The sequence below is a fragment of the Panthera uncia genome (assembly GCF_023721935.1).
Source record: "Panthera uncia isolate 11264 chromosome C1 unlocalized genomic scaffold, Puncia_PCG_1.0 HiC_scaffold_3, whole genome shotgun sequence".
Classification (NCBI taxonomy): Eukaryota; Metazoa; Chordata; class Mammalia; order Carnivora; family Felidae; genus Panthera; species Panthera uncia.
Genome location: NW_026057584.1, coordinates 18,621,830 through 18,633,635, shown reverse-complemented (window position 1 = coordinate 18,633,635; position 11,806 = coordinate 18,621,830). Strand labels below are relative to the sequence as shown.

The following is an 11,806-nucleotide window of genomic DNA, read 5'->3' as shown; positions in this document are numbered from 1 at the left end:
TAAAGATGGTGTTACTGACCCTAGATGTCTTATAGCAAAATCCATCTAGGTCGAGGGGAGGAACTGTTCTGTATGAAGATAACACCTCACAGCCCTAAAATGAGAGAGCTTCCTTCAACCCCTTCCAGAATCCCCATCCCCATGTCCAGAGAAGAGGGCAGGATGCAGGGCCCTGCAGCAGGTGGACTGGCTTGAGCAGGAACTCCTATGGGCACTAGATGGCAGGGTAAGCCTCTCTTTGAACCAGTGCTGCCTCCTAAATCTGGAGGAGGGCTGGTTCCAGGCTTTACCTCTGCAACCCTCCCTCTCACCTCCATCGCATTTCCTTCCTAGCTTCCCTATCCCTCCACTGGCCACCCCAGGGCCCTCAGGCTCCTCCTAGGCCTCAGGCCTTCCTACCTCCCTTCCCCCTACCTGTCCAGGAACCATCAGCCTAGAATGTATGGAGTTGTTGTCCCAAGAGGAGATGTTGTGGAAGGGGGCTGTGTCCCCCATGACATGGGGGTCATAGCCCACTCCCTGGAAGCGGATGATGGCTGAGTTCCATCCTAGGATATGTATGGGCACATCCACCTGGGAAGTTAGGAGGGTGGGGAAGGGACTGGTCAGAGCAAGGCTTGCTGAAGAGGCCAACTCCAACATCCACCCTCAATTAGCCCAGGCTGCTGCTCACTGTGTAGGTCTTGGCCTCAATCGGTGAGAAGATCCACAAGACCTGAGCCGTTGAGCCTGGCTGGATCTCCCCTTGGGGGTTGAGGCAGCTGAAGATAGGGTGATCAAAATTCTTTTCCTGAACCTGTGACAGGATGTTGGTCTGGATCTCATATGTCACAGGCACTGAGCCACCGTTATACAGCTCATAAATCTGTAAGGGGAGGGGCAGGAAGAGTGAAGTCTCCACACATCAGCTCAGGGCTGCAATGCAGACAGCCTGGGATTCTGTGTCCGCTATAGGAGGGCAGGTTGATCTCCATGATGTCACCCTTACAGCCCCAGAGCTCCCTAACTACCTTGGGTTTCCCTTGTGGCTTGATCACCCAAGAAGTATGTAACTGTATTTTCAGACTGTGACACTTTAGGATACTCTGTAATCCTTTTTTCCCCTCTAAATTTACCTTTGTCAAGGCATAAGGGGACACTAATGCTTGTGTCTCTAGTGTTAAAATTTATAGAATTGGCCACGCATGCACCCTTCACTCTTTAGAATTTTCTAGGCTCTCTTTCTAACCACCTAACACTTTTCATGTCCACCATTAGAGGCAGTCCTGCTTAAAGGCAGATAAGGGAGTGTAAGGAAGGTATAAGGCTCCTCAAGGCTAACTCCGAAGTGTGGGAATCACAGAATGTCCTGGAAGAAACCAGACATCTTCTGGTCCAATCCTTCATTTTAAGAAAATGGAAGCCAGAGAGAATAAACAGTTCATTTGGATCTAGGTCTTGCCCCCTCATCTTTATCAGCAACTGCTCCTGAATATGCTGATTTTATTTTTCTTGCTTGGGTCACCCTCTGAGCTCCAGACCTGGTATCCAACCTCTTCCAGACAAGCCCCCTCCCCCCGCATTGTCTCATAGGCATCTACAATTTGGTAAAAAACCAAAGTCTTCACTACAAAGCCTATTTCTATATGCAGTGTGTCTCCTTTCAGTAAATGCTCAAACTAGGAATTCAATACATCCCAATCCCTCCCTTTCTCCTACTTTCCAAGTCTGGCCCCAGCAAGTCCCAAAGATTCTGCCTCCATAATGTAAATTAAATCTGTTCATTTCTATCTCCGCTGCCCTCTTGCAGGTCCAGACAACCATCTGTCACCATCTCATGAATGACAGAGGAAGTTTGGCCATGGTTGTGGAGATTGGCTGAAGGCACAATTGGGTCTCCTGGCTCCAGATCTGGGAGCATTCTCCATCATCTATGTTGAAGGCCATGGGGGAGTGGTCTAGTCTCTCTGGAAAGATCTCCAGGGGGCACAAGAGTCTTTGCCTCCCAGGAAGCCAGTAGAGTAGAGGGTGGTATAGGAAATCAAACAGAGCTTGGGGCTTGGGGTGCCCCCCCTTAGGTCCAGAAAGCCCATTCCTCTGACTCTAGGATGGATGACCAGAGGCCTCTGCTCAGAAATACAAGGACTTCTAAAAGGTTAGAAATTTCTCACCTGTGGCATGTTTGAGAAAACACTATGTCCTGCTCTGGGAGATTTCCAATGTACATTTTCAGAGCAAAGGAACTCAATTCCTTCCAATTAATACAGAAAATTCTATAGCTTTGCAAGGATTCACATTTGTTTTTCACACTCCAGAAAGAGGTCCTTCAAGGAGAGGGAGCCAAGATGGCGGAACAGCATGGAAGTTTTTTGTGTGTCTCACGTCCATGAAATACAGTCAGACCAACGCTAAACCATCCTGCACACCTAGAAAACTTATTTGAGGATTAACAGAAAGAGGTCCTTCTTGGGAGCAGTGATTTTCAAACTGGGGCTGAGACCTATTAGTGAGCAGGTCAGGAAACTAATTTAGCAGGTCATGTCCAGTGTGTAAGAAATGGAATGCAATAAAATAAAAACGGAAGACATCAGAACACTTTGCATGTAGTAGGGTACATATGGATTTGTGATACTATGTTTCAATTGGTATGTGATGTATGTACTTACTGGGTTATTATCCAAAACACGTTAATGTGATTCATGGTCAAAGAAGTTTGAAAAATCCTCTGCTAGAGGAGAGAACCGTCTGCTTTTGCAGGGGAACGAGGTCTGGCAAAGGGCTTAGCACTAGGCACCAGGAAGCAGAAACGTCTCGATTTGGCTCTCTCCCAATTGCCCAATCTCAGGGTTCAAACTTGTAGCCCCACCTGGTAGAGTGAGGAGTTCCGGAAGGTAGGGTCTTTGTCACCTCTATACATGCTGATGTATAGAGATCAATGCTTAGGCTTCTTGGTAACCAGGACAATGTAGACTACTGACCTGCCTTGGGGGCAGTGTGTCGTCGATGGGGACAGGGATGAACAGGTGGCTAGTGGAGGTGAAGTGCACGTACTTTTGCTCCAGCTTCACTGTCACACCTATGAAATTTAGCTGGAAATAGAAAGCCCATGAGTAGCATCCTTCCCTGGGAGGAAGTGAAGCACCCAACAGAGAGATCTGGACCCTAGCTCCCCAGGGGGGAGCACGGTTTCCTGCTCCTCTCTCCGGTGTCCAGGGCAAGAGGAGCTCTAGGGTCTCACCAGGATCTCACGGCCATAGGACACCTTGAAGAGCACTGGGAGGCGATCAGTGCCGATGAACAGGTGGCTGGAAGGGAGGAGACAAATCTGGGATGAGTTATTGAGCCCTGGTACAAGTGGAAGAGCAAAGTACCTGTGACTTTGAGGCAGCCAGCCCCTGGGAACATGTGGAAACCCCTGAGTTGTGATGGGGCAAGAGGAAAATCAAACCTCCCCACCAGGTGGGTGGGCAGGGTCCTCCCAGGGTAGCAGCCACTTAGGGTACCCTGGAATCACAGAGTGCAAGGCCAAGCTCTTCCAGGAACCAAGGGAAAGGGGGATCTCCAGGACAAGAAGTGTAAGGACTGGCATGGGAGGAGCACCTGTATTTGAACTCCACCATCTGCTCTTGCCCAGGACCTAGGCTCCCAGCCTTGGGGCTGATGGAGAATATGCAGTTGTCCTGTACACGCATTTGGTGCAGCTCAGTGCAGTCAAACTCTGCTTGCTCTGCCCACAGCTCCAGGTCAATCTGCTGGTCACTTGGAAAGAGGAACGCCCTGAGAGAGGGGTACAGAGCAGGACTGAAGCCTCTTAGAACAGAGAGGTGGGACCTCTGAGCTCCAGATGGGATGGATGGAGGTCTCCCCCACTCCCTCCCCCAATTTGGTAAGCCATCCCATGCACAGCTGAGCAAACGTGGCTACGGTTGATTCTCATTTCATAATAGCCCCCAAACTTGGGAACAGCAGCAGGTCCCTGGTGACACAAAGTGTCAGGTCAGGGCTTCCATTGTGGGTGACAGGGGTCCAGGGGGAGTGCCTGTGTAGGTAACTTTGTGTAGGTAACTTTGAGTTAGTTAGCCATTAACCCTGGAGGGGTTGGTGTGACACAGCTCTTAGGAAGGGCCATTTGAAGCACCTAAAAATGCTGGCAGGACCAACCAGAGGCCCCTAAGAGGTAGGGTGTCCAGGATGGCATGGGCACAGGGGCAGAGAACCGATGGCCCAGCAGGGCTGGCTCTCTTGAATCTGGAGCAGTTCTGGGCATAGAATTGATGCCTCCCCAAATGCCTCACATTGTGGGAAAGTAGATATTGCACTCTCACTAGCTGACAAAACAAGTGGCAAATGGGTCCCCAGGTTACAATCTGAAAAGACAGACCCCTTCACTCACAAAGGCACAGCACAGAACTGGGCTCAACCTGGGCCATGACAGGGAGGGCACGGACAGGGAGCAGCCAGATGGGGAAATGCTCAACAAAGAGTGGAGGAAATGCAAATCAAGACTCCCTTGAATCAACCTGAAATATTTTCACATCAGAAACATGATAAACAGTTCCACTCGGGGCATCCGGGTGGCTCAGTCAGTTAAGCATCCAACTCTTGGCTTCAGCTCAGGTCATGATCTCGTGGTTTGGTGAATTTGAGCTCACCCTTGGGCTCCAGGCTGAGGTTGTTCAGCACGAAGCCTTCTTGGGATGCTCTCTCTCCACCCCTCTCTCTCTGCCCCTTCCCTGCTCGTTCTCTCTCAAAATAAATGAATAAAACTAAAAAACCAAACACATACACACAAAAACAAACAAACAAACAAAAAAACCAGTTCCACTCAATGCTGTGTAAGTTTAGAAAGAACAGACACCTTCAAACATTGGGAGGGAAGGAACCGCTACCACTTTTGTTGTAGGGATTTTGACAGGGCCGACTAGAATTGTAGCAGCTCATGCCCTTTGACTCAGAAATTCCCTCCTGGGAAACTAACCTGTAGGAATAAATGCATGCTTGTGCACGCGTGTGCACGCATACACAGATGTTTATTACAACTTTCTTTGTAGTGGCAAAAAAAAAAAAAAAGGTACTGGGAACAACTAATGTCATCCAGTGTGAGATTAGCTTAATAACTTAAGGGCCATTCATATTGGGGAGTATTATGCAATATATTAAAAAGAATGAGTTAGAATTGTATGCATCGATCTGTATTGAGCTGAACAGAATGTTACTGGCATCATGTTGAGTGAAAATGTTATTGGTGTAATGCTGAGCAGAAATCATTATGTATAGTATTGTGCCATTACTGTGAAAAAAAAGCAAGAGAAATATAATAACTCCTGGACTGTGTTTGTGTGTACGTTGTCCAAGCGCTGAGTGTGAAAGCCCACTCCACACCCCTCATCACCCCAGCACAGTGGACGTGGAATGGGACCTGGGGAGTTTCTCACTTTTCTTCCATCACCTTTGTGATTTTTGACAGGTGAATAAACTGTTTTTGTCATTTCATTAGTGGGGGGGATACTGATCAGCTGCAAAACTGGAGATCTTGCTACTTTAGGGTTCTCTCGATAGTTCTGACACTTCCGTTTCCCTCGCTGCCTGCACCCAGTTCCCATCCCAATAATCCCACCCCCCTTTCCCTGCCAGTCTTCTAGTGTGGGTCTCCCTTCCTGTTCCCCCACCTCAAGCTGCTAGTCCGTTTCTCTCCCTGCACCCTGCACCCCAGACCGGAGTGATAGGTCATGGACGTAGATCATGTCTTTGTCCCCCATCCCTGCTTACATCACCATCAATGCCCTCAGGAAGAAGTTCAAACTCTTAAAAAGATGCCATGGGGGCGCCTGGGTGGCGCAGTCGGTTAAGCGTCCGACTTCAGCCAGGTCACGATCTCGCGGTCCGTGAGTTCGAGCCCCGCGTCGGGCTCTGGGCTGATGGCTCGGAGCCTGGAGCCTGTTTCCGATTCTGTGTCTCCCTCTCTCTCTGACCCTCCCCCGTTCATGCTCTGTCTCTCTCTGTCCCAAAAATAAAAAAATAAAAAATAAATAAAAAAAAAAAAATTTAAAAAAAAATTAAAAAAAAAAAAAAAGATGCCTTGGCCCTTGCCTGCCTCCCAAGCCACATCCTGGGCCCCTTCCTCCCTATGAATCCTCCAGCCACTCTGAGACCTTTTAGCCACGTACGTTCCAGGCCCTCTGTCTGGAAGGTTCTTTGCAGTCTCTCTGCCTCACCTCCCTAGGCTGCAGGTCTAGCTTAGTTATAGCTTTCTTTAGCACACATCACCCTGCATCAAAAAGTTGGCCTGCCCCAGACCCCTATGGCACCCAGAGGGCCAGGCTTGGAATTGTTGGCACCTGGATTCTGAGGGCCAGGTCTGGAGCCTGGACCTAGGAAGCCCCCCGTAAACATTTAGCCGGGACTTAATGAGTGCACGAGAGAACAGAAGATGTTAACCAGCATATCTGCTGTCCCTAAGGCCTTCCGTCTCCCTGGCCAGGAGCAAAGGCACCAGAGGAGATGACCCGGAGGGAGAATGGCTGCTATGGGGTTTCTATTTCTTCTGATGCTCCCCCTCCCACTTGGGGTTCTCACCCTGTCCTGCCTGCTGCCACCTCTAGGCCAACTCCACACTCCCCATTTCTCACTGGTCCTGGCAAGAATAAAACCTTCAGTCTGTTCTTTATGAGCTCAGCAGAGACCAGCTAGAATTTTCAAAAATAGCCTTCTAAGAAACTGAAAGGAAACACAACACAAAAAGCCTAGGAGAGTCAAGCCTTCCAAGGAAAGTCCGCTGTGCTTGGAATCCTGGAAGAAGCACGGACTGCCTTCCTGGACCTCAAATGATCTCCTGACGGATGGGCCCAGCTCAGCGGGCACCTTGCCTGGATTTCCTCCCACCTCGGTTTCCAGCAACCTGGACTCTCTCCACAGAGAGTATGAGCTGGCTTGCTCCTGCACAAACACACTTGCATGCATAATCCCCACCAAAATACCCTGTGCCGTGCCAGGACAGACTAACGCCACTTTTCCTGTAGGGCCTGGCTTCTGGCCACTCGAAGAGCCCAGTGAATGGCAGATCTGGAGCTCAGGCGGGCCCCGGGCCTTCCCCACCAGGCCAGCAGTCCTGCCTGCCAAGCTTCCTCAAGTCACCAGGGCCAGGAACCCTCAGCTACTCATAGTCCTGGCCCTTCTCAGACAGGAGCCACCTAGGGAGCCATCTTCCCCAGCTGCTCCCACCACAGGGAGGGGCAGCATGATCCAGAGAGTAAGGACGGCCAGTGCACCCCTGATGATGCAGACCCCAACCCAACTTTGCCCCCACACACCCCAAGACTCTGCTCAGGCAGGAAGTTTCCCGAGATCACAGAGGACCCCCCCCCCAACATATTTTCCCAGGCTGGGCCCCTGACTGTCTCTCCCAAGCCTGACCCAGATGGGTACACTTCTTTCTCACCTCCGCTTAGCCAAGAAAAGTTAGAAGTCATCAAAAGGAAGTTTACTAGGAAATCAAGACGCGTGGCAGAGACAGGGGGGAAGAACAAGAAACAGCCTTGGCATGGACACAGGATGTTTACTGGACCCAAGTTCGGGCCCCCAGTGGGAAGAAAGTCGAGCACAGCAAGGGCCAAGCTTGGCAGGCTCAGGGCCCCAGGCCGGTGCCCATGTGACCTGGAGAAGTTCAGCCTGCCCCGCGGCCAGCCTCAAGCCTTCCTGCAGCCCAGGTGTTTTGGCTCAGCCACGTCATCCTCCCAGACACTGGCTCGGCGACAGCCTGTCCCTGTCCTTCCCTACCAGAGATCTTCACTCGCCCCCATGCAGGCCTGGCATCCCTGGACTGAGGCTCTGTCCCACCCTGGCCTCCCCATCCCATCAATGAGGGGATCCACTGTTCACAGAGATCAGGCAGCCAGGACTACCACCACCAAGAGAAGGCCTCCAACACCTGTCTCCCAAGCCCTTCAAAAGCCCCCTCCAAGCCCACCATACCAGTCCAGGGGTACTGCTCCAATGTTCTTCAGGGCCAGGAGCACCACAGAGGGCCGGGCCTCTATCGGTGCTGCTCCAAAATTGAAGTCGAGCTTCAGAGGGGTGAAGACGGTGGGGATCTGGCTTGTGCTGTGTGGAACAGAGAAACAGACTCAGAGACAGGTGGGAACAGTATAGGGCCCTCCCGGGGGGTGGGGGGTGGGGCGGTGGCTAGCTCAGCACTCCTCTTTCTGCAGGTGGGAATTGGAGAATCTGGGACTCAGGGGCAGGGGTGGGCTAGTGCTCGGACCTTGAGCCAAGCCCTGACTTCTCCTGGCCCCTCCTGGGATGGGCAAGAATTCAGGGGGAGATGAGAGTATTCATGGGCAGGGCCTGGTGCTGGGAGTGTGATCAGAAAGCTCCAAGAACATCCCTAGATGGGCCCTGCCCCTTCTGTCTGCCCACCTCACCTGTGCCGGGTAGGCACCTTATAGGTGAGCTCCTCGGGGGTAGGGTCGCGCTCCAAGTAACTGTTGAGCCTGTCCAGGGAGAAGAGGCGCCACAGGTGCTTCCGGGTGATGCCCTCAGCGCTGCCCATGGAGCAGACGTCCAGGATGGAGAGTAAGGGGTACACAGCCGTCAAGAAGACGTGACACAGCTCCTGCTTCTCCCCAGCCTTGTTATCTAGGCGGAAGACATGTGGGAGAGAGAAGTGGCCTCACCTCCCAGCTGCCCTGGGGCAGAGCAGAGCACACAGGCTGAGGGTGTAGGACAACCTGCCTGGGACCCTTGTCAGGAACAGCAGGTGTCTCCCAGGATCTGGGACGTTTCCAGCCAACAGTGAAGCCTTGTCAGATACTTTCTATGTGTCAAGCATTGTCTTTTTTTTTTTTTTTAATGTTTATTTATCTTTGAGAGAGACAGAGCTCAAGCAGGGGAGGGGCAGAGAGAGAGGGAGACACAGAATTCGAAGCAGGTTCCAGGCTCTGACGTGGGGCTCGAACCCACGAGCCGTGAGATCATGACCTGAGCCAAAGTCGGAGGCTTCACCCACTGAGCCACCCAGGCACTCCATGTCAGGCATTGTCTTAAGTGCTCTTCATGCATCACTGTATCTAATGTGCACCGTTCATTACTGTTTTCAAACTGACTTTCACTAACAGCTTTATTGAGATATAATTTAGGGGCCCCTGGGTGGCTGAGTCGGTTAAACATCTGACTCTTGATTTTGGCTTTCTGCGCTGACCCTGTAGAGCCTGCTTGGGACTCTTTCTCTGCCCCTCCCCTGCTCATACTCTCTCTGTCTCAAAATAAATAAACTTAAAATAATTTATAAAAAAAAAAGAGATGTAATTTATATGCCATAAAATTAACCCTTTTAACACATACAATTCAGATTTTTCGTATATTCAGAGTCGTGCAACCATTACCACTGTCCATATTAGAGCATGTTCATCACCCCAGAAAGAAACCTGGTACCAAGTAGCTGTCGGTCCCCATTCTCCCCTTCCCCCGTCCCTGGCAACCACTGATCTGTTTTCTGTCTCTACAGATTTGCCTATTCTGGACATTTCATATCAATGGAATCATACAATATGTGGCTTTTTTTGTGACTGGCTTCTTTTGCTTGCCCTAATGTTTTCATTAGGTGATGTGGTAACATGTATCAGTACTTTTTTTTTTTTTTTTTTTTTGGCCTGTGCACCATTATTATTCCATTTTACTATCTGGAAACTGAGGCAGAGGGTGGTTAAACAATTTGCTAAATTACACAGCTAGTGAATGCTTGGACCAGGATCCAATCCCAGGCAGTCTGGCTCGGATCTACGCTCTTAGCTCCTCTTCTGTGCTGCCCCAGACTCCTCCCAGTGGGCCCCGGAGCAAGCTGGTAACAGCTCCATTTTGTAGAGGAGGAAGCTGAGGCCCCCACGTGGTTGGGGATTTGTCTTAAGATCCCACAGTAAATAGGCACAGCTCCAAACCCTTCACACTGAGCCCTCCACGGCTCAGGCACACACAGGCACACATACACACAGACACATGTGGTTGGCATGAGACATACATGCCATTCACCCAGAGGCACACCCTTGCACGCTAACACTCACTCTGCTTTCCCTGTCCGGAACCTCAGCACCCTTCCGCCCCAAGTCCTGCTCACACAGCCCTCCCCCTTTCCTCCCTGACCCTGATTCTGCCAGATGGCCCAGGTACCTCTGTGTGAGAGGAGGGAGTAGCTGATAATCCAGGAGTACTGGGACCGGCGGTTGGGACATGCCGACAAGCAGATGGTGTCCTGGGACCGGGGTGGCATTCTGCCCTCTGTACGGTCCATTTGCAAAGCTGCTCAGGGATGACCCAGGTGGGGTCAAGGGTAGAAGAGGCACTGAGTACAGACCAGAGAGTCCCGGTCTCTCCTCCTGCTCCTTCCCAGATACCCTCTCCCGGACCAGCAGAGAACCGGCTAGAGAGCAGGCCCAGAGCTGGGAAGCGGGGAGCAGAGTCCCTCCTCCCAGACCAGACAGAGGCAACCAGTGTTCATGTCATGGGCACCTGCTAAGCACTTTGCTCCACTCAGCAGCCCTGTGAGGTAGGTGCCAACAATAGTCCCATTTTACAGATGAGGAAGCTGAGGCTCAGAGAGTGAACTGCCCAATACCACACATCGAAAGGTAGAAACACCAAGTTTTAAGCCCTGCTCTGCCTGCCCCCAAACCATGATCTGGTTAACCTTTTTTTTTTTTTTAATTTGAGAGAGTGAGTGCATGCATGAGAGCGAACAGGGGAGGGGCAGAAGGAGAGAGACAGAATCTTAAGCAGGTTCCCTGCTCATTGTGGAGCCCAATGTGTGTGTGGGAGGGTGCTCGATGCACAACCCTGGGATCATGACCTGAGCCAAAATCAGGAGTCAGATGCTCAACCGACTGAGCCCCCCAGGCGCCCCTAACCAGTCTTAACCAGTCTCACTGCCTGCCTCCCTTGCCCCAGTCCAAGCCGAGGCCTGAGTACCAAGTGGGCTGTCGTCCATGACCTCAGGGCTACACTGCTCCAGGAACAGGCGATAATATAGGGTGCAGTTGCCGTCGTTCAGAAGCACCAGCAACCTGGACTGCTTGCTGTTCACCAGCAGGTTCCCGAAATCCAGCTCCTTTTCCTTTGCCTGAGGGCCCGAGTCAGCCAGTCACAGCCCTGGCTTTCCCACCCCTGGCTTCAGGGAATCTCCAAGGCAGGGCAGGGCCAGAGGGCTCCCATCCCCTGCCCTCTTGGAGTTGGGCACCCCGGGGCCTTCCCCCCGCCCCCGCCACCTATGCCTTGGCCCCCAGAGCCCCAGCTCCCAGCCCCACCTGCCAGAGTTCCCCTACTCACAGAGAGCCTGCTGGTGATGCCCATGCCCACCAGCCGGAGCATGTAGTGGGTGGTAGCGGGGGGCTTGGTGTCTGGGGGCAGACCGGCTTCCCAGACCCACATCCCCACTCGGAACAGGTACTTGGTCTCCTTCAGCGGGCTGAAGGTCCACGTCACTGTCTGGGGTCAGAGAGATCATCCCTGCATGGGGCTCTCCAGAACCCCCTGCCCAGGCCCCTGGCATCTGAGAATATCAAGCTACGGTACCCCTTTCTGAGTGTTTACCCCATGTCAGGCACTTGTCACACATCATATGTTATGTTATCTCCCTCAGTCCCTCAATCCTTTATCCCCACCAGCTAAGTGGTATTATTTTAGTGCCTCATTTTCTTCCTTCTTTCCTTCCTTCCTTCCTGTCCTTTCCTTTCCTTTCCTTTCCTTTCTTTCTTTCTTTCTTTTTGAGAGAGAGAGAGACAGAAAGCACTCTGGCACATCAGGGGGGAGGGGCAAAAGGAAAGGGAGAGGGAGGCAGGGA

At 51.7% G+C, this 11,806-nt stretch overlaps 1 protein-coding gene across 1 annotated transcript in view; it reads right to left on the bottom strand.

Moving 5' to 3' along the window:
• Positions 1-11,806, bottom strand: part of CFAP65 (cilia and flagella associated protein 65) — a 35,970-nt gene that overhangs the window by 5,673 nt on the left and 18,491 nt on the right. Inside the window, exons 18-27 of the mRNA XM_049614864.1 lie at positions 11,293-11,451; positions 10,936-11,086; positions 10,141-10,269; positions 8,400-8,613; positions 7,951-8,079; positions 3,580-3,756; positions 3,218-3,284; positions 2,958-3,068; positions 674-865; positions 415-573 (exon numbers count right to left, since the gene is read on the bottom strand). Coding sequence (XP_049470821.1) covers positions 415-573; positions 674-865; positions 2,958-3,068; positions 3,218-3,284; positions 3,580-3,756; positions 7,951-8,079; positions 8,400-8,613; positions 10,141-10,269; positions 10,936-11,086; positions 11,293-11,451 — 1,488 coding nt within the window. The remainder of the gene's footprint in view (positions 1-414; positions 574-673; positions 866-2,957; positions 3,069-3,217; positions 3,285-3,579; positions 3,757-7,950; positions 8,080-8,399; positions 8,614-10,140; positions 10,270-10,935; positions 11,087-11,292; positions 11,452-11,806) is intronic.